We start from the raw sequence: 23,744 nt of genomic DNA, 5'->3' as shown, positions 1-23,744 counted from the left end.
TTTTTGAACACAATTACCCTCCATAGAGATACGGCAGATATACATGCCAGTACATGCATAAAACTAGATATCTCATTTTTTCACGTCTTGATTTGTACAGTTTTTTCCAATAAAATTTCATATATTATATATTGAACTTCCGATTATCAATATCTAAAACTCGTTTTGAGACTTGGCGCCAAATACCCATAATAAGAACGAGTTAACTATTTTTCAAAATGGCAGCCCCCATTTAACTCATGTGGGGATAAAGACATTCATTTGGAGAATTAGAGAATGAGGAAAAAAATGTATTGTATCAGTAAATAATATGAAAAGCAACATACAGTCTATTTTGTGCGGAAAAAAATTATATGCTGACAAACTGAAAGTGGCTTATGAAATCACAAAATCAGAAACGTAGCTTTTAGAGAGGCTGCTTAATCAGAAGGTAAGCACACATGTAATAAAACCTGACCATGAGAAGTAGCGATAAGAATGATATGCTACATCATATCCTTACGTAATCCGAAATATCTGACGTTTTTTAAAATGATTTTGATATTTTTTATGCCAGGAAACCTATAGCTTGTATGTAAAATATGAAATAAATCGAAAAAAACCCCCAGGAAAATGTCAGATATTTCGGACTTATCGTATTGGTGCTAAATTTAATGCAGATAGATTTGTATATATATACCCTATATGATTTACTATGAGATCATTGTCGGAAACCCACGGTTGATTACGCATCATTCCACTAGAGAGGAAAGATGCTTAATCAACGGTGGGTTTCCCATGATGCTATGAGATCGCTTGTTGATGCAACTTAATGATGCAAAATCAAGAGGTTTAATTATATCTAGCTGCAATAATGTAACCCTCTCTCGTTTTTTGTTTGGTTTCTCCAGAAAATGTCAGATAGGGCTACATTATTGCAACTAGTTAATTACTGAACCAGGAAAATTTTGGCCACCCATGAACATTGACCCCCATGAATAAAAATAATTCCACGGTACATTTAACTCATTGCAATTGGAGCATGTTTTGCAATGTCTATCCTAACAACCTATATATAGAAAACATATATCTTGATTTTGTATAATTTTAGATTTTAACATGATCAGGAATACAATTGCAAAGGAATTTCTTATGTGTGGCATATGTGGAACCAAGTTCCTTAGATATTGCACAGCAGGTAATATTACATCAAGCAAAAGATTCTCTCAATGGGTCACATGTTCAGAGAAACAGAACACCACTCATCTACCAGACCAAGATTTCTCAAAATGGATAAAACAGTTGGTGAAACCCAGCCTATCGCAGATATCAAAGAGAGGCTACTCACAAAAGGCCTCAAGGTCGGACAAAAGCAAGATGAGGAAAGAACTGAATGAGTTGGATAACATGCCCAAGGCTGAGAGGGTGTACGTGTGGGGCTGTGCAGCTACGGGGGCACTAGGTAAGGAGATGGAAGATACCGAGACCACTTTGTAGGAATGTTAGAACAAATAGATTCATGTTATATTGAATCTCACAAACCACTGACCCTTACTGAAAATACATTACATTTGGCTTAGTGTTTTTGGTGAAAAGCAACTACTGCTTAATCAAGTGCATTGCTAAATGTCCTGGATATAAAATTATTTAGGTGAGTAGGCACTTTCGTGAATATTCTAAATCAAATTTAAACTAATCTGTCAAGAAACTGATTTTCGTTAATTATCATACTAAGCTAAATATGGTACATTTACAGCATTTATTATTGTTGAAAGTTTATGGAGCATATTACATTTTTTGAAATCAAAGAAATAATGGTTTGCATTTTACAATTTATTAATAGCAGTTTGTGTGACTTGGTGTACAGTTGACCTATCATTAGGATTGTACTGTGTGACTTGGTGTACAGTTGACCTATCATTAGGATTGTTACTGTGTGACTTGGTGTACAGTTGACCTATCATTAGAATTGTTACTGTAGGTATTAGTTCCTATGTCAGGCACCAAGAGAAGAAACAAAAGTACCTGGCCCAGATGAGCAGACCCGCAAGACTGAGATTTTTATTGGAACACAATTTGGTGGTAAGGATTTAATCAAAACAAAGTCATATGTAAAACCCTTTTGAATGTACATTCAAATTTGATGACTTAAAAGTTGGAACACTATTTTTGAAATAACATACATTGAGAAAATGGAATGGAAAAAATTCTGTATTTTGACCTGAACCATACTTGTCTTCTTATTATTAGAGTATGTTATATGTAAAGGTTTTTGAGTCAAGGCTAGTTTGAACACTGTTTTTCCTTGTGTATCTTTTTGGGTGGCATCTGATACTCGAAATTGGCTATTGCTCTGCATGATGATACAGTTGCACCTGTATCATGTTCTTTCATTGGCTGTTTTGTAGGCCAAATCTGTTGACTGTGGATACGGTTTTACAGCTCTGATTCTAAAGGGAAGGGATAGGAAGAGTAAACTTTACGGCTGTGGAATCAACACTGACTCCCAGCTTGGGTTCCACAAAAGTTCAGAAAAACCAGGTAAACCTGTGATTGCTGTCACCCACCAGTCAGATCTCTGTGGTGGTGTCTAATTGTGAGGATTAAGTTGTCCTCTATGTAACAAGTTTTAGGGGGGGTGGGAGGGCTTCAAAACTATTGGTATTTACTATCAGCCAGCTGCCTCATCAGTTTTAGGGTCCGATAACTGTTTAATGTTTATTATTGATGTAATACATTAACAAGTTGATGAATCAAAGCATATTAAATACTTGTATTTGTTATGAAATGAGTTTTGAAGACCCAATCCAGTTGTTTTAATCAACATTTGAGCATCTTTTTTGGCCACGCAACTGGATCACTCAAGTACATGTAACATAATGCTGTCCTTGTGTTTGTCTGTTTCTATGTGTTGTCTGCTGAGAATTAACATTGGCCCAATCAATAACAAAGTATAAATTTAAATGAATGTAACAAAATATTTCCTGACTTTAAATCAGTGTGAATAGATTTTTTGAGAATTTTTTCTTTTTATCGTAAATGAAAAAGTTTTTTAAAGATCTTAAGCAATTATAGAAAATTATTTCCCTACCTACCAATGCAAAGTTTAAATACTAAGTTTGGAAAAGGCAAATAATTTTTGAAAGGGGCCTCAGTATCATGCAAGGTATATGTAAAAAGGAGAGAGATGACATAATTTTGGTAATGTCGATACACAATAAAATTATGAATCATATTACTAATTTTGTGCTGAATTACATCACAGATACACAATAGAATGTTCAATCGTATTCCAGATATGGTGCTGGATTACATCACAGATATACAATACATTTGTACAATGTTCAATCATGTTACAGATATGATGCTGAATTACATCACAGATACACCACAGAATGTTCGATCATATTACAAAGGAGTATGTGCAGTTATATGCATTTTTTGCCCCCAAAATCAAAGTTTTAGAAAGAGCTTTAAAAATAAGGTAAAAGATAGTTAAAATCATATTGGAAATGAAGGTATAAAAGGTTATCACCACAGTGTGTCATAATGTAGTAATGACGTCATGAAGATTGCATTATTTTGATAAATTGATGTTTTGTAGCAAAATATGGGTGTTTTCCGATGGTTTTTCGACTGGGAAACAATGAGCGCAGGCTTGCTCAAGTACCAGTTTTTAGTATAATATGTATAACTATTTGAAGAAAAACATATGTCAAAATCGCACTTGAGCAGACCTGCGCTCTATACTTCCGAATGCAAAATATAGAGCAAAAATGAGAATATCTTCATTTGTTTGCAAATTTGCGGGAATTAGGTCATTTAGGTGACGTCATAGATAAACAGCGAGTGAGCAATGATGACTAAAATCAAGATAAAAGTTATAAGCATTCTCTTCACAATGATTTGATTTTTATACGATACTATTTAAAAATTGGTTGAAATCGGGGGCAGATATTTGACCATACCGCACTTAGTCCTTTGGTGCTTACATCACAGAATCATAATAGAATGGTGAATTGTATTACAGATATGGTACTGGATTACATCACGGAGCCTGTGCTGATTCCTCTCCCGCTGGAGGACCCTGACTCCTCGGAAGTTATAGACGTGTCCTGTGGGCGAGCTCACACAGTGGTTCTTACCACTGAGAGGGGTGAGTTTCAGTGATACTTGGGAATGGTAACAAAGAGATGTGAGTCTTAGCAATACTGCTAATTGTAATTGCTAGGTGAGTTTTAGCAATACTTGGGAGTTGTAACAGCGAGGGGGATGAGTCAACAAGGTTAAAGTGCAGGGCTTTCTATCATCTTAAATTGGGGCCATTATTTCAGCTCCTGTTTAAGAAACTTAATTGTAAATTTCCTTATATATGTATATGTGTGATGATAGTTGGGAAAATTAACACAAACATTCAGAAGAAAAAACATGTACCAGAACTTTTATTGAACGATTATCAGTACCAATTAAAATGTCTTAAAATTAAGGTTGATGCCCAGATAGATTTATAATTAAAAGCAAAGTTAAATCCTTTTCTGTGCCATGAAGGTGCATAAGGCTGGTGCTTATCCCCGGTTTCCGTGGTGCTAAGTGGATGAGAGTCATTGACTCCTCCTGGATGGGACACCAGTCCAGCGCAGGATAACCCCCAGCGTAAGCCGGCACCCAATTTCAGTTGGGTGGACTGAGACAATGTAGATAAAGAGTCTTGTCTCAGTACACAACACCCAACATCAAGTGACCACAGTGGGGTTTGAACCAGCGACCTTTCGGTTACTGGCCTAACGCCCATGACCACTGAGCAATGTGCTTCATTAGATTTATAATTTTTCCCCATAGAAGTATTTGTTATTTAGATATTTGCATCCAAAATGTCTGCAAATATTATAGATTTTGTATTTTGATCATGTACATGACAGATTGTATGTATTTCCTGTAACAGAATTGTATACTTTTTAAAGAGAATATCATTTTGTATATGTACATAGAGATTTGTTCAGTTTTCAGCTTGGGTCACAATGCTTATGGCCAGTGTGGAAGGGGAATAGTGGAGGGGGAGATTCACAGGTAAGTGTGTTATATATATAGGTAAGGGTGCATCCTTGGGAGCCAACTTATGAATATTAATGAAGTTCACAAGTGTTCCGAACTTTCATGTTATGGCCATTCATCCCTTAGTTATGGTAGTAGTATACAGTTGTTGACTGGGGTCGAGGGCAACAGTTGATCTGTCAGACCAACTTGCAAACTGTTGCCCAAGGCTGAAGGCCCGGGCAACAGTTTACGAGCCGGTCCGACTGGTCAACTGTTGCCGGAGACACAGTTAACAACTGTTTTGTTATACCCCATCTAATCAGTAACTCGTTTTCGTGGAATCTGACGTCATCTGTCAACAGTCTTTTTTAATAGTCAATTTTAACAGTTCCAGTCAAACAGTCAAAATGCTGGATTTTTTTTCCTATAGAGTTTTATAGTAACTGTTTTACAGGGGTATAACAATTGATTTTAATGTACAGTAAAACTTGTGGAATCCGGATATTGTGCATTCCGGCATGTTGCCCAATCCGACGAAATTTTTCAGTCCCTTCACATTTTCCTATCATTTTATGTTCAAAAAATGTTGTGCAATCCGGATATTGGCTATAAATAAATATACACAATTTTTTGGCCAAAATTAGATAATTAGATAACACTTCACCCCATTTTATTCAGGCCTTGATTCTGGATACAGCGGAAGTAAGAACTGACGGTACAGTTTGTAATGCCGTTGTGTGTTTACACTTACAGAGTTACATTTTATTCTGTCAAAATTTTTCATTCTATATTAAATTCTCATGTTTATAAATATTTATCCATTGTTCCCTGCATCAAAACAGTTCTCGCCATTACGTAACAAGTTATGATCAGTGTTACTCAAGTGAGCGATGTGGCCCCTGGGCCTTTTGTCCTGTATAGTCCAAGAGTTCCCGTATTATTTCTACCCATGTATATTTAGTCTATTTGTTGAATGCCTGCTCTATGACATTTTCAGAGGAAGTCAAATCATTAATAAAGTACTGGATTTGCCCAATGATGTCATTAAGGTAAAGTATAAGATTACTATTTTCATAAATGAAAGATCAATTAATGACAGAGAACAGTGTAACCCTTTTGACAAACTGACATTGCAGTTTATTTGGCTCTCCTTTACCTTGCCTCCATGTTGAATCCATGTGGTGAGGACTGTGTGGTTGGTGTACTTGCATATATTCCTGATGGGGATACATAATGAGATAAACATTTTGGTTTTCATTGTAATACATATTAGAGTTATGAATGCCATGCATTTTGAAAGAGTTGGGAAGATTCTTTGCCAAAAGGACAAAGTATCACATCCAAAAGAGACATTTTTACTAGATGTTTTATTGATACATGGTTCAGAATAAGAGCACTAGTATGTTGCTCTGGTGGTGTATCACAACTAGTTTAAACCTTCAACAATAGTGTCCTGTTGTACTGTACATGTACTGGGACTATTGTAGACTGTTAACACTAGTGTTGTGTTGTACTGTACTTGTATTGATTACAATTGTCCCATGTAGACAATCAAATAAATTGACTGTGTATAGTGCTATTTTAAGGGCAGGGAACCCAATTCACTTCTATTATAGTGAATTTTTTATGAAAATTTTATATGAGTTAGAGTTACTAAAGATGTAACAAAATCTATCAAAAAATAACACAAATGAAAACTAGAAAAAAATGCTATCAGCTAATTTGATGCAAGATTTAGTTTAGATTGTATCAAGATAGGTCAAATTGATATTTTAAATTAGAACAAGGTTTGTTCAGTCATCAAGAAAACTCAGTGATCTGAAGATTGTGGCCAGTGAATTTTGTGGTCATCTCAGTAAATTCAAAAATTGAGAAGTCTGATTGGCTTGTAAAAATTTAAAGTCATTTATTAAGTCATGAAGTAACATAGTCACTACATGACTTTGTAACAATTATATCTTACCAACTGCTTTTGTGTTAATGACATAAAGATAATGTAACAATGAAAATTAAGTGTTTTGTAACTAAGTTACAAATTTCAATCAGGGTACGAAACCTGGCGTCACAATGCTCTAGAATGACGGTATGATGCTCAAGGGGAGATATATTTGGTACTGACTGTGTATGAGATATACACGGTCTCCATGTGACTGCTATTATGATTTCCTAACATATTAGAAGGAGGTAAGATAAAATTTATACCTGTTCTAGGTGAAAGAGACGTACAACAGTTTCTGTTTGTTTTAGGTTGTTTGTGGACAAGATCACACCTTTTACCTGACCAGTGGGGGACAGGTGTACAGCTGTGGACTAGGAGCTGACGGTCAGACAGGTAATGACGCAGCTGATTCAACTTTGTTGTATCATTTTCAGTTTACTTAGAAATCCTAAGACGCCATGGAACATTTTTATACCCCCCGCAAACGAAGTTTGGGGGGGTATATTGGAATCACCTTGTCCGTCCGTCCGTCCGTCCGTCTGTCCGTCAGTCCGTCCGTCCGTCTGTCCGTTCCTCTGTCTGTGCAATCATGTCCGGCCCATATTTTTCTTATGGAGAAACATTGGAAGTTCTTACTTCACACAAAGATTGCTTATGATCTAAGGGTGTGTCATGACCTTTCGTCTGTCTGTGCAATCATGTCCGGCCCATATTTTTCTTATGGAGAAACATTGGAAGTTCTTACTTCACACAAAGATTGCTTATGATCTAAGGGTGTGTCATGACCTTGACCCAAGGTCATTCGGGCAAGGTCAAGGTCACTGGTAGAAAAAATACAAAAATTCGTGTCCGGTCCATATCTTTCTTATTGAGAAACATTGGAAGTTCTTACTTCACACAAAGATTGCTTATGACCTAAGAGTGTGTCATGACCTTGACCCAAGGTCATTTGGGCAAGGTCAAGGTCTGGCAGAAAAAAATACAAAAAATTCTTGTCCGGTCCATATCTTTCGTATGGAGAAACATTGGAAGTTCTTACTTCACACAAAGTTTGCTTATCACCTAAGGGTGTAGCATGACCTTGACCCAAGGTCATTAGGGCAAGGTCAAGGTCACTGGCAGAAAAAATACAAAAATTCGTTTCAGGTCCATATCTTTCGTATGGAGAAACATTGGAAGTTCTTACTTCACACAAAGATTGCTTATGACCTAAGGGTGTGTCATGACTTTGACCCAAGGTCATTCGGGCAAGGTCAAGGTCTGGCAGAAAAAATACAAAAATTCGTGTCAGGTCCATATCTTTCGTATGGAGAAACATTGGAAGTTCTTACTTCACACAAAGATTGCTTATGACCTAAGGGTGTGTCATGACCTTGACCCAAGGTCATTAGGGCAAAGTCAAGGTCACTGGCAGAAAAAATACAAAAATTCGTGTCCGGTCCATATCTTTCGTATGGAGAAACATTGGAAGTTCTTACTTCACACAAAGATTGCTTATGACCTAAGGGTGTGTCATGACCTTGACCAAAGGTCATTCAGGCAAGGTCAAGGTCACTGGCAGAAAAAGTGCAAAATTTGTGTCCGGCCCATATCTTTCGTATGGAGAAACATTGGAAGTTCCTACTTCACACAAAGATTGCTTATGACCTAAGGGTGTGTCATGACCTTGACCCAAGGTCATTCAGGCAAGGTCAAGGTCATTTGGAAAAAAGTGCAAAATTCGTGTTCGGTCATTATCTTTCTTATGGAGAAGCATTGAATGTTCTAACTTAACACAAATATTGCTTAGGACCAAAGGGTGTGTCATGACCTTGACCCAAGGTCATTTGGGCAAGGTTAAGGTCACTGGCAGAAAAAGTGCAAAATTCGTGTCTGGTCATTATCTTTCTTATGGAGAAGCATTGAATGTTCTTACTTCACACAAATATTGCTTATGACCAACAGTTTTAAAAAAAATAGAGCAGTTGTTATTTAAAGAAAATAGACGGTGAAATAGATTCATCCAATATTTTCTATAATTGGAAAAATACACGCATTATGATTTTTATCTTAGCGGGGGGTATTAATTGTGAGCTGCCTCACAGTACCTCTAGTTTTTTTTATCATTGCCATAAGCAATTTTTTTCTGCACTGCAAAAATAAATACATCTATAATATGCTCTGTATAACTGAAAGATATTTACCCTCAATTTTTTTTTTTTTTTTTTTTATAAATTTTGTTGTTCCATACTTCATTAACATGTTTAATAATTTAGATAAGTTGTGCATGGTATTAAATTACAGGGAAAATAGGGAAAACAAAATTGTACGTCTACACACCTTAAATTTTAATGGTGTTCAAAACAATTTCAATAATTTGCACAATCCTATCCTGTTTGCTAAGTCAAATTCCTGTGTATAGAGAGAAGCAAATTACCCGTATAATCTACCAGTATCAAAATTGTGTTTTCATTTATAAGCAAGCTTTATCTTAATTCTAATATATTCCCAACCATACAAATCACCTTAAAAGGTCTACAGTGCTACAAAAAATGATAAGCATCCTGGTATAGCATAGATTCAAAATTGTTTAACACATAACCTTAGTGGGACCCCTGGAAGGGTGTAAAGTTCTACATACAGGTAAACCTTGCTCTACTAAAAATTGATATCTTTAATATTTGGATATTTCAAAGACTGTTTTCATAAAATTGTTAGAAAAGGTCTTTTCTATTAAACCGAGAAATCTCAAATACTTGGCTCGACATGTCAAAGTAGATTCACAATCCCAAGTGTTAAAAACACATGGTTTATCTCAAAATCGAGATGTTACTGTAACAAGGTGAGTGGACCTTGCCACAAAAGAAAAACACTGTTTTTCTAACACACAACAATTTATTCAGAATGGCAAAATATATCAACATCACAACACAGACCATAGATGCTGACCATTTCAAACAATACAACCTGAGACCCGAGGCTATCACTGTTTTAAAAACTCATCCAAAAAAATAAAATGCTACTAGTTCTCGTATCTGCAGGATTTGTCATTTTCAAGCTCAATATCAACAGTAAACAGCGTATAAGATTTGTACTGAATTGATTAATATTAAATGCATAAACTTGCCCCAGTCCGGACAGCTAAACTCGACAAACGCAGTCTAATTCTATCTGGTTAAATCACACCCCCCCCCTGCCATTTGTACTAGGTATGCTTTTTAAGTCCTCATAATTTCAAGTAAACTCTGTAAATAAGCTAGTCAGCCCTATCCAGACAAATCGATATAAGAATGAATAACCTATTTGAACTTATAAATAAAAAAACCCTAAAAACAGGAACTATAAACACTGGAAGGACTGGTCTACATCGTTGCCATACTATACAGATTCTGTCTGGACGACAAAGTCCTTATAAAAATTAGCATCGTCTATGACCAGGTTCATTTTGCTTATCTACCTTATCTTGGGTTCTCTGATGAGTGTCATATGGCCACAGAGATAAAGGTGAATGAATCTTCCGTTATAGATAGTTGTTTAATTATGATATTAATCATTTTAAATTAATGTAATAGTCATGCTTGCTATTTTTAACAAACATTAAATTTACTATGATTACGATAAACAAGTAGTTACCTAGGCTGGGCTCAAGCACACATTCATCTGTAATGGCGGCCTACACGGAGATGGTGAATGCTTAGCTGAATATTCACGATGGCTAAATGTTCACGGAAATTTGTCTTAACGTAGTGAACATAGTGAAATTAAAAACACTGTAATGTTATCCATGTCTACAGTAGTTCATCAATCGAGGTGACAAAAAAGCAATCACTGATCATACTTAGGTAAAAATACGGAAAAATAGTGGTCAGCATCTAAATACAATAATTCATGATATAATAAAGCATACAGCAATGTTGATAACACAAAAATATGTGTCAGAATACGTTTGCATGTAGATAAGTGAAGCGGTCCGTCAAACAGCATGTTCCGTACAGAGAAGTTTGTGAGGTAAAATGACGATTTATCTTGGGGAAAGAGCATTAAAATGGCATGTTACTGAACAGGGTGATTAATATGGTAAATATAAACATGTTTAAAACAGTTTATATCATTTATTTACTCGATCACGTGTCAAAGCAAATAAATTTATCTCGTAAAAATGTGAACAAAGTACGGTGGTAGTGTCAAAATATGAACGATAATTCTAAACATGCTAACATTAATATTTTGGTAAATCACGTCTATGGCAGATTTCTGACAGGTAAACAACTTATAACTGAACATGAAGCAAGGCATTTTAACTAGAATCGCATGTCTGATATTATACACATTGAAATTCACCCAACACGCTTATGTACTAAAGAGATAACTTAGAACATTAGAATTCACCCAGTCTTAAATTCTGACGAGGGTGAAAGAGGTAAAAATAAAAAGTAAAATCACTCCTTCATTAAATTAACACAGGGATACTAAACATCTATGAGAAATGTTACTAAGATGAGCTATATGGCCCATGGTCCTCTAATCGTTATTTATTAATAAGATATGTCATTAATGTTACAATGTGTAAATATCAGTTCTATAGTCTGTTTTACCGTGCGACCGTTGAGCGAGTAGATCATATGATTAAATAATTTGTGATTATTAATTGATAAAAAAAAATTAGCGATGTCGTAAATGAATTTGAATACAAAATACAATACAATATTATTACCTTTTTTTCAATAAATTCGTTATTCGTCAGCAGTTTACTTGCATACTAGATTATTTTTATCCAGCCGGTTTTGTGAGAGCAAAAAATTGGAAACAATATTTACATGGAACTACTGGTTTGATTAAAACAAGAAACAGTTGGTCCTATTTTCTGACATCCCCCCAAAAAATCTATAAAATTAATGTGCTTGTTTGATTCTGTCCTTTTTAACTGTCACCTGTCAACATATACAGTACATATTTTGTCTTACTGGGTATACGTACCTTTTCTACAGGTCTACAACATTATCATTGTGAGTGGAAGCCATCATTAGTGCGGGGGGACATCGAGGGAGAGAAAATCGTCCAGATCTCCAGTAAGGGGGACTGCGTGCTGGCGGTGTCTGAGCGAGGGGATCTGTTTGGATGGGGAAACTCAGAGTACGGGCAGCTGTCCGCGATCACAGACCAAACACAAGTGTCAGTACCCAGGAATCTCCCACTGCCACATTCTATCAGCAAGGCAGCAGCTGCAGGTTCAAAGTGTGCCGTCTTAACAGGTATCCCCCATTTAAGCTTACCTGAGGTGAAAGCAGTAAAACCATTCATCCTATTCCATCGTCAATCACTATTTTTTACTTACTACCCCTTTTTGAAATTATTTAAAGTTTTAGGTGAACAAACAAAATATTTTTATCAGAGATGTATCTAGCCAAGGCTAATAAGTGACAAAAATTTTTTCCTTGTTCAAGCATGTGCTCCCATTCATAAAAATATCATAAAAATGTCAATTTTTGACTGATTTCTGATGTCATATACTGCCAGTGAGTGCAAATAAATCAAATAAATAGGTGAAAAGTATTTTACATCAACTTTTCTAAAATATAACATAACATTTTATTGTACCAGAAACACTTAAAAAATGGTGAATTATGGGAGCCAAATTTAACTCATATCATGTATAGTTCTTTACAGATATTATAATGCACTACCATGGAGTTAAATTATGCCTCGGCTGATGATAAGTTGTATCATTGTAGATAAGAATGATGTCCTAGTGTGGGGATTCGGAGCTTTAGGGGTAGGTCCTAACGTGACGACCTCTTCAACCCCTCAGACCATCCCTCCCACTCTGTTTGGACGAAATGAAATGGCACCAGATAAGCTGGTTAAAGACATAACTTGTGGAATTAATCACTTTGCTGCAAGAACAAGTTTGTACATTTACATCATTTATACAGTTAAACTTGTTGAATCGGTATATTGTGCATTCTGGCGTGTTGCATACTTGCCAACCTCCAACATGTAAAAATCTGGTCATGACCAGATTTGGAAAGTAAAAAATCTGGTCATAGCGCATAACGACATTCACGACATATTTACTATGCATTTCAAAGGTGTATACAACAAAAATGTGTTAAAATATATGTGTAATATTTTATTGCAAAGATAACAGTTGCTGATTTTGAATTGTTTAATACTTCCAATGTTGGTATGTACTCAAAGCAATCAACAGACCGGGTAAATTTACAAGACAGTAGGGTTATTTAATTTTTATTATTAAGTTCCGAGCGAAAAGTGTGATTTTTTAACAATGCTCAAAGCTCTTTCTGAATCAGTATTACTGTTTGGCGGCACAAGAAAGAGTCTTTACTAAGGCAGGTTTGTCAAATTTTTGCTTCTGAGTGCTATTTTTTTGTTATCATTTATTATTGTCTCTAAAAGTACATGAGTTTCTAAGATCACACTTCCTCTAAATGTTATTTTTCAAAAAGTTTCGGATTACTTTGTGTATGGAAAAAAAGTCGTTTTTGGTTTTGATTCCGCTGGCCCCGATAAAGATCTCTTGCTTTTGGAAGCCATCGCACTTAATGATTTAAACCCTCGGTTTGTCAAAACAACTCACGATAATAAGCCTAACAATTACTTAGCTGTAATAGCCATCGGCATTGTTTACACAAGCTCAGCTTGAGTTCATAACTGGATGTCCAATGCGCTACATAATTTATGAGCCAAATCCGGAAATCGGGAGTTTTTCGGGTTGTTCGACAAAAATCGGGTGAAAAGCTTGACCCGCCGGGTCATAAAAAAATAATCGGGTGGACGGTTGAAAAATCAGGTGTGACCCGACGAAATCGGGTCAGTTGGCAAGTATGGTGTGTTGCCGAATGCGGCAAAATAATTCAGTCCCTTGACATTTTCTTATCATTGAATGTTTAAAAAATATTGTTCAATCCAGATCTTGTCTACTCTTTAAACCTGCTTCGATAAAAAGAACTCTCCTCTTATACTGTAAATTCCTTATTTTATTCGAGTACTTAATTCTGCGATATCGCTGTTTTGTATCATATCACGAGAATATAAAATCACGATCACCAATTTTTTGTTATAACTTCCGTTAGTTCAAAACTGTCTGAAAATAAAAGCGAGTCTTTAAAATCCGCGAGGGTTGCTTCAGGCAACTTTACGCGGAAATTATTTCCTCGCGTTTAATTAGGAATCTACAGTAGTTAATTAGAGTTATCTCCCATAATTTTGGCCACATATTGATCCATATGCAGGATAATTACCGCTCAAATATCGATCAAATTTTTTTGTCATTGTTATTGGTTTTATTATCTGTGAATATAACTCTAGTAGCTTGAGAAAAAATGGGCCAGATGTGTCGATCTAGATGTTGCTACTTGAAAATATCCTTGCATCTGTAGGGAAGAGTTGCTTACTGGGATTTAGGCAAAATATTTTGTTGTATGTTGCCCTCAGCCTTGGGCCTCGAGCAACATTTCCATCTCCAGGTTCAACAAAAAATGTGTTGCTCTCATACCCAGTCAATTTTACTTATATTTATATAAAAGTACCATTTCGTTTGAAGCATCTGACCTAAACATGGTGTTTTGACAACAATCATGAAATACAATTTTTAACCGATAACATAGAAATCACTGTTTGAGAACTACTTATGTAAATTACTCGTAAATTCATATGCAGTGAATAGGTGTTGCATTTAGAGGCATTTAAACATCACGGAATTTAATGGAAAAACACAGTAGAATGTAAATATTAGGATTTTTTGCCATTTTATCTATCAATTCCTTCATAAGAAGTAAGATTTCAATACCTTTTAGAACCAATTTAACAGAAGCTTGGACTTTGGGTAGTTGTGTCAAACTGCATTGTGACCTAGGCCTGTCTATTTCATTTCTGGCCACTCAGCCGTGGCTCTTTGAAATCAACAAGATTTGTCTGGGTTATGAGCAAAGACTACGCAATCTGTGTTTATTTCACTAGAAACCATTGTCATATTTAATTTGTGTTGACGCTAGAAAAAGGTAGTTACATCCTAACGTAAGTCCAAGGTCTTGTTAAAATGGTTCTACTGGTAAGTAGAATGTGCGCACCACAGCTACTGTAATACTGTAAATTCCTAATTAAACGCGAAAAATTTATATCCGCATAAAATTGCGAGAAGCACCCCTCGTGGATTTTAAAATCTTGCCATTATTTTCTGAGAGTTGGGAACTACATGTATAAATGTTCTGCGTGTGCGATTTTATTATCTTATGACTTGATACAAAACAGTGGAAACGCGGAATTAAGTACTCGCATAATATAAGGAATTTACAGTATATGAAGCTAATGATGTAAAAATCTAAACATTGTTTTAACAGGAACAAATTTTTAAGGTGGTATGGGGCATCTCCATGTTGTGACAAACTTCCTATTGAAATAAACAATAGAATCACGTATAATTTTATATTTTTTTCCTCTCCAAAAATTGTTATCTATATAGCTAACAGTGTGAAGTAAAACTCATTTAGAGAACATGAGTATTGCAAAATTTTTGATATAGTGAAGTTTTTGGGCTAAAATTCTTAACAATTCTTCGCAAACTTTTACAATTAAAACAAATTCGGATCTAATGAGTTTATGGATATAGCGAACTGATTTTGAGTACCGTAAAGGTAAATAGGACAACAAATTTCTTTACAGTCTAAAAAGTTGACACTACCTTTTAACATAATAGTTTAAATGAATATTATTTTACATAAATTCTTCAGTTTACATTCTGATTATCAAAGGTATGATCTAAAGAATGTGTTTTCATTCTAAGCCTCAATTAGCAAAAACTGTAGTCTGGGGAAAGAAAACATATACCGGTATATATAGTGACATTATTATCAGTTAAATTTTTTTTTCAAAATTTAAACTAAGGGGGTTTCAGTATAAGTGGGGAAATTGTACTGTAATTATTTTTCTGTTTGAAAATAATCTGTATTGTTTTCATACTTTGAAAATAATGAATATGACACGATTAACATATAAAGTTTACACTTCCTGTTTTTTTTATTTTTTAGATGACTTTGAAATGTATGTTTGGGGTAAAAACCAGAAAGGTTGCCTTGGTATTTATGTAGCACAGCAGCTGGACCAATCCTATCCATTCAGGGTAATTGCTACTATACAGTTGTTTTTGTTAAGAAAAAGAGAACTCGGTGTTTGGGATAATTGCCATTTTGCCATTTCATTAAGAGGTAAACAGGCTGGTAAAGGGCTTAGCTTATACCATTAATTATAAAAAGGATATTCCAAGTTTTCAAATCCAAAATCATCAATTAGCAAATATATTTGGATAAAATCTACCATATTTGTATAGCTACATGCAAACCCCTAGTAACCTGGGTTTTAGGGATAATGTGTTTTTGGTTCCCTTGGACCAAGACATTTTTTCCTCTACCCAAACTGGAATTGAAGAAACTGTTAAATGTTTAATCGTCTCGAATAATTCCAGGATATTCGCATAGAATTTAGAAGATATTTCAGCCAATACATATAGCCATTTAATTTAACAATTTATCCACAGTTATGGGTGACAACTGGTTCATGTCAATATTGACTTGATAAGAAAAGTGGTAGAATTTTATTCCATGACCTTTTGAGACACTACTGTATTGTATTTTTTAACAGTAAAGCTACTGGCTACATGCAACAGTATACTTGTGTCAAAAAGGTGTTGCTTAGGTGAGCCATGTGGCCAATGGGCATACTGTAATATGATGAAAACAAGAGTAAATGAAATATTCAGATTCTCACCATTCTCAATTGTTTAGACCATTTTTATTGTAACAATTGATGCATCTGACATCAATAAGTTGAAACCCAATTTTGGAATGTACAAAACAAGTACATGTATTTAAACAATTTGAACATGTACATAAAATTATAAAAGCATGTGTGCTGTTAACAGGATAATGTTTGCCTCCATTTTATTTTCACCCCTTTCGCCCTCATTTTTAGTGGGCAAAATTAAGATCGAGCAAATCCAGATTAACTTTTGATTAGGTAGAATATCAATTACAAAACTGTGTCTGGGCAAATTCAAGACGTGGGATTACTTTGAAGACGCAAGTGAAGAAGGGTGGAAAAAAAACATGGGGCAGAAATAACCCTGTTTTCAGGATACACAATGTCATCAGGAAATACAGTGATATTGAGGGCTTAGCCTTATATACATATCTGTTGTATTATGAAGACACAGTTAAGAAACAAAAATCAGACCCATTGTTAACACCTGTAATTAACACCTTGACCAAATTGAGTTACACTGTCCAGTTAATATACCTCATGCCAATTAAAACGGATGTTTCTGCTTGCTTGGCTTGCAACAGTTTTGTGAGGGTTAATATGAAATGTTTATTAAAGGTGTGCTTGAAAAAATTAAGAAGATTTACATTAGTAATAACAAAACAGATCTATTTTTCAGAGTGTCTTGTTTTCATAATCCAAAGTACTTGGAAACTAGATTGCATATTTTCCTCCAGTTGTTTACTGGTAGTTGTCTATCGTAAATTGTTACATGTACACTTAAGGCCCTGTTACACCCAGCTGCGTTCCTACAGCATGTTCACGGCGTTGTAATATTCATGGCATCGCCGTAGGAACGCAAGGAAAATTCAGAAAAAATTATTACAATTTTATTTGAAAATTTTACAAGGGGAGATGTCACAGTGTCCTGACGGTGACTGAGACGTTCTTACTGAGCTCCCACGGCGTGTAACTGCGTTTCCACAGAGTTCTTCTTGACGATTGACTGTGCTCTCTCTGAGTAACCGCTGAGAGCTCATGACGTGCTAGAAGTTTTTACCGCGCGTCCACAGCGTGCTTTGCACGCTGACTGCATGCACAAGACGTTCTTTACTTTTTGTGGGTTTTCGTGGTCCGGATGACAATGCACTAGAAACGCCGTGGGAGTGCGGTACAAATGCTAATAAATGCAGAAGAAACCTCAAGAAAGCGTGATGAACGCCGCAACAACGTTTTGAGGTCGCAGTGTGAACGCAGCCAAATGAAAAACAACTTGTTCAAATGCTGTGGTCGGAGATAGAGACGCAGTGAGATCCTAGCTGCAATAATGTAGCCCTCTCCGATTTTTTATATCTGATGTTTACTGGAGAGGGCTACAATTCTATAGGATCTACGTAATGGTGCAAAATTAATTTTTTAATGCGGCTGACTTCAGTCTGTAAAGATCGATTTTATATTTGACTTCTTTTAGATAAAATGATTTTTTAATTCAGGTTGAACAAACTAACCGTATATAAATCAAAACCAGATAAAACCCATCTGCATGTGTACCTGTTGTCTTTTTCAGCAGCCGTGACAGTTCTCGCGTGATTTTAAGGGATTTACGCTTAGAGTTTTGATGGGCTTGGTAACGTTTATATCAGTGTAAATAATCGATCTTACCTCGTTCTATCACTAAAACATCATTTCAGGAAATAGCAAATAATAGAAAATTCATATTTACTGCATTAATTATGTTTAAAATAGGGGAATTCCTATATTCTGTCCAAGATCCGCTCCTAAATTTTCATTGGCTGTCCCAAGATAAAACTGGTCAAGGTCAGTAAACATGGCGGACAAATTCAACTTGCGTTGTTGACATACACGAGAAATAACCGTTATGTGGACTATAACTGATATTTTTGGATTTATTTATGCCATAGACATCTACAATGTTTGAGATCAGGTAAGAAATGCAGATGTTATTGTCATTTATATATGTTTTGAGACAAAATTGTTGCGGGAGTGAATCACTCCCGCACTTACACCATTACGGAGATCCTATCGAGTTGTAGCCCTCTCCCAAAAAAAAAAAAATCGGGAGAGGGCATTTTTGCAGCTAGTGAGATCCCAAAGGACTCCGAGAGGTCTCCGTGCAAGCGCAATTGACTTATCACTGCATCTACACTGCGATTAGCTGCGTTCCTTGAGCGCGCCAACGGAGCTCTCGTGGCGCTGTTGGAGACCTTAGGGCGTTGCCATGGCGACCTCACTCCCCTACTTACGACATGTTTATCAGAAGGCAGTGGCGTTCTAAAATGTTCTAGGCGATCCCACTGCAACGAACGAAGAAGTTGTTGCGTTGTTACGGCGCCGTAGGAGACTCAACTGCATTTACCTTGGTGTTTTACATTATTTAAAGATGCAGCGGGATCGCTGTGATGATGCAGCTCCGGTGTGAAAGGGGTTTTTGGTAACACCAGAGACCTTGGACCTTTTTCACAAAGCATCTGTACAATAATGGGTCGGCTTACCTCCACTAAATTTTCTGTCAAACATTTTGGTATTCACAAAACATCTGAGATTTAAACGCACCCATTGATATTTCTGTCTAACCTTCCGCTATTGGAAAAACCAAGACAGTCAGTTAATGTACTCACTGTTCGATATATTTTTTAAAGTAAAGAAATATCTATGAAATTATATAATTATGTTATCATAGAAATGTAGGTGTCCTTGTACAGTTTATCAAATGTCAAGATATTTAATCATATTTATTTGCCTTGCTCCTGAAAATTGAATTCATGTTAGATACACTAACAGGGTAATTAAAACATATCTATGCCAGAGTAGTGCTGGGTTATAAAGGACGTGTACATGCCACATCCTGGAGAAAAAATTTAAACCTATAGTTATGCCACGTACTTTTTGAAAAACAAAATATGCCCGAATAATTTTAGTCCTCTGAAGAGACTAAATTTAGATATAAATCTCCAACTCTTCTAGAAAAGAGCTCCACATCCATGTATGTTTTTAACTGTGTCCCTTATAACAACATTTTCTCATTTTAATTATGATTTTTTTAAATGTATACGTAGAACAAGCAAATATGAATGTAAAGACTGAAAAGTCCATTACAAGAAATTTCATTTTTATCAATAAGAATTGTACCAATGCAAAGACAATACAAAGAGAATATTAAAGAAATATTTAATACTTAAAAATGCATCCTCTTTCTATTTGGTTTTCACACATAAGCAGGTAAAAACGAACGTTATTATGACGTCATAATACGTTAATATTGTACGTCATATTGGTCTTTTCTTGCATGGCACAAAAATATGGCATTGATGCAAACAATTCAAGCTGATAAAAACAGAGTATGGTAAAATAAAAATTTTCAGGAATAGGCGCAATCCATTAGATGCATATGACGACCAGGAGAGTCATTCTTGCTATAGAATGATACGGTCACTAAATCTAGAGAACCATACCTCCAAATTGTCATTCACCTCACTTACAAAGACATCAATTCGAAATTCCCGATCCAGAAATCTTGGCTTTCTTTTTCTTTCTGACATTTCCAATACTGTTATACAGTACAGTATTCATGTCAAATTGTGATGTCATTTTTTATGTCAGTGCAAAATTACGTCATATAAGCAAATTAAGACAAGAATGAATAGTGATTTTTTGACAGTTTTAAAGGGATAATTGCTTAGAATGCTTGAAATTAATATTTAGTTTAAAAAAGGATTTATAGAATTGTTTTAAATGTCTGTGGGTTTCATATATGTTGCAGTTTAATAATTAATAATTTGCAAATGTAAATGTATATTTGCAGAGAAAGACAGTCATTTAAATAAGAAGTTAAAAGACAAATTTTATACATATTTATTCTTTAATTATTGAATCCCCCACCCCCAAGATTATTTAGGGAAAGCTGCATTGTGAGGGGACAAATGATTTTCTGACCAATGGAAGTTGCCGATACAAATAAATTGTCTTAACAGACAAGTTAATTAAACACTAATGAAGGTGTTAGTGAACAATATGTTAAATTTTTACAGGCGTACTCCTTAACATTTCTATAAACTTAACAGACATGTTATTTTACAGATGCTTTCTGATTAAGAATAAGGTTTGTGTTCACCAGATTGGTGCTTGTGTGCAGTTTTCAAAATTATTGGTTGTAGGGATAATGTATTTTAGCAAGATAATGCCTCTGGATTTCACAATTTATTTTTGCAATGTCAGAAATTGATCTTGTTTTCAATATTTTGTGCAGAAACTTTAAGTAAATGTAATCAGATGTTCAGTCTAACTACTGTTTTGTAGGTCTCTGTTCCGGCTGAAGTGATGCGGATATCCTGTGGGGTGGATCATACAGTGGCCATGTGTAGAGCATTTTCCTGACAAAATGTGCTGTAATTCAAGTATAGCCAAGTTCTAGTTTCTCTTTTTATTTGCAACAGCTGAGTGTTTTTATGATCAATTTGTTTGATTGTTTTATTGATTTTATATATTTATATTAAAAACTTTCAAAGTATGAGTGCTAAAATACTACAACAGATTCCTTACTATCAATAAGAAATAATAAAATAAAATAAAATATAAAAGCATATTTTGTGAGATTGCCAGGGGTAAAACTGGAACCAAAATTTACATTTGTGCGATTTAATTTTTGCAAATTTATAAAGTTTCTGTATGTATACAAACTGGACAGGACCTCTGCTTATGGTATTTTTTGTAATGTCAAAATACAATATGAAAATTGCAACAACAAAAAAAGCGAAAATTTGAATCATTGTAAAAATCAGTGGATTAAAACACAAGAGTTTTGTGAAAATAAATTAATGAATAAAATAAGAAATCTACCATATAAAGATACTGTGTTGTTTTATTTATTTTGTTTCATGATTATTGTTAGTTGTCAGCAATAAAATCAAGTTATTCTTTGAAAATGTATTTTATCTAACTATATAACTATATTTTACATTCTTAAAATGCAGCTGAATTTAAAGTTATTTTTTGTTTTATTTTGAAGGTGACATGAATGTATTCTGCATGTTTTTATTGTTAAATTACTAATGATAACAAATTTCATAATTTTTTCAAATGTATTAAATGAACAATGTTTAAATAAAAAAGAAACATTGAAGATTTATAGTGTTGTTCTCGCAATGCATACCGGTCTTCAATACTCTAGAAGCACATATATTCATTGGATGAAAATTTTGTACAATTTCGTTGGAATTTAATTTCATCATATAGTAATCTCTAAAATGTTTTACGTATCAACTTTGTATTTATAAATACTTGGGTTAAAAATTTGTCATGGATTTGATTTCATTGAAAAGTATTGCGGACGAAAATAGCGAAATTAAATCCTCAACAAATATTTCTGCTTCTACATTTTTAACCTTTAAAGTCTACAATAATACAGGGTGTCCCAGAATATTTGATACCATTTGAAATGCATATAAATTAAATAATGTTTGGCCAAAACTTATAAATTGTGACTCAAATAAAAAGTTGAATAATTCAACTTCTTCCAACAAAAAAAGTTAATGAGAAAATGTGACTTTCATTGTAAAATAAGGTCACAAAATTATGTAGTATTTCGTTGGTTAATTTGAATTTCATTCAAGATGAAACGGACTAAGGAACAGGCATCTTCTGTTTAAAAAGTGTATTTTCAAACATGTACTTCAGATATATAGTTGTATCATTTATGAAATAAGAACTACAGATTCTTTAAATTGTGAGAAAATTTAAAAGACTGGGACCCCTACGGTGGTTGTTGTGAGGAATTTTTCTTAATAGCCAATTGACGTCATTGATAAATACTGATGTCATTTTGACGCACACTCTCTTTTTTGTTGAGTTTTTAAAAGAAATGCCTAATTTGTCAAAAACTTGTGAATGTTTGTGAATTTGTTGAGTGAAAATTTACATTATATACAGTTATGAAAATGCTTTTGATACTTTGTTAGACAGATTTTATCAAGTCAAAAGTTATTAAAAGAGTAGTGGTAACAGATATTCTGGGACACGCTGTACTCGCGGCTGTCCCTCGGTTACTGTGTCCGTCACTTTTTCACAATTTTCATTGAAAATACACACATTGCTAGCTGTCTTAGAGGTACAATTGAAATCGATGAAAGGGATGAAATAAAAATTACTTCATCAACATGTAATTTTTTTTTAGACTGAAAAAATTCATAAGGAAAGAAAGGATTTCTTGTCAAGGTTTATGGTAGGAAATGTTAACATCTATAAACATTCATAAGTCATTTGTGACACCTCTCACAATTTTACAACCTTATCATCAGGGTACCTTCATACAGATTGCAAAATCCCCATCCTACATTTTTTTTCAGCTGCATGAGTATTAAAATTTGACAAACTAGAGAGGGTGCTTCTGAAGAGAAATTTTTACATATATTACTGTATATTCGTTTTTAGCTCACCTGAGCTGAAAGCTCAAGTGAGCTTTTCTGATCAAAATTTGTCCGTTGTCTGTCGTCGTTGGCGTTGGTGTTGGTGTTGGCGGCGTTGTCGTTGTAAACTTTTCACATCTTCTTCTTCTTCTCCAGAACCACTTGGCAGATTTCAACCAAATTTGGCACAAAGCATCACTGGGTGAAGGGGATTCAAGTTTATTCAAATGAAGGGCCACACCCTCTGTAAAGGGGAAATAATTGAGAATTATTGAAAATTTGTTGGTATTTTTCAAAAATCTTCTCAAAAACCTTTTCGGCCAGAAGAGCTTAAACTTGTGTTGAGGCATCCTCAGGTAGTGTAGATTCAAGTTTGTTCAAATCATGGTCCCCATGGGTAGGGTGGGGCCACAATAGGGGAATGGACTTTTACATAGGAATATATAGAGAAAATCTTTAAAATCTTTTTCTCAAAAACAATTAGGCCAGAAAACCTCAAATTAAAATGAAAGCATCCTCAGATAGTGTAGAATCAATTTTGTTCAAATCATGGTCCCCTGGGGTAGGGTGGGGCCACAAAAGGGGGATCAAGTTTAACATAGGAATATATAGAGAAA

The 23,744-nt window shown here is 34.8% G+C and overlaps 2 protein-coding genes across 2 annotated transcripts in view; one reads left to right on the top strand and one right to left on the bottom strand.

Moving 5' to 3' along the window:
* Positions 1 to 23,744, bottom strand: part of LOC128180346 (KICSTOR subunit 2-like) — a 93,774-nt gene that overhangs the window by 59,220 nt on the left and 10,810 nt on the right. The window lies entirely within an intron of this gene.
* On the top strand, positions 196 to 21,527 carry LOC128180336 (RCC1-like G exchanging factor-like protein). The gene is made up of 12 exons (XM_052848370.1): positions 196 to 430; positions 1,091 to 1,441; positions 1,961 to 2,061; positions 2,388 to 2,520; positions 4,010 to 4,135; positions 4,980 to 5,046; positions 6,011 to 6,062; positions 7,261 to 7,345; positions 11,920 to 12,183; positions 12,664 to 12,837; positions 15,979 to 16,070; positions 21,023 to 21,527. The coding sequence occupies exons 2-12, from the start codon at positions 1,099 to 1,101 to the stop codon at positions 21,098 to 21,100; spliced, it is 1,515 nt and encodes a 504-aa protein (XP_052704330.1). The 5' UTR covers positions 196 to 430; positions 1,091 to 1,098; the 3' UTR covers positions 21,101 to 21,527.

The sequence above is a fragment of the Crassostrea angulata genome, chromosome 1 (assembly GCF_025612915.1).
Source record: "Crassostrea angulata isolate pt1a10 chromosome 1, ASM2561291v2, whole genome shotgun sequence".
Taxonomy (NCBI): Eukaryota; Metazoa; Mollusca; class Bivalvia; order Ostreida; family Ostreidae; genus Magallana; species Magallana angulata.
This window is presented reverse-complemented; position numbering and strand designations above follow the sequence as displayed.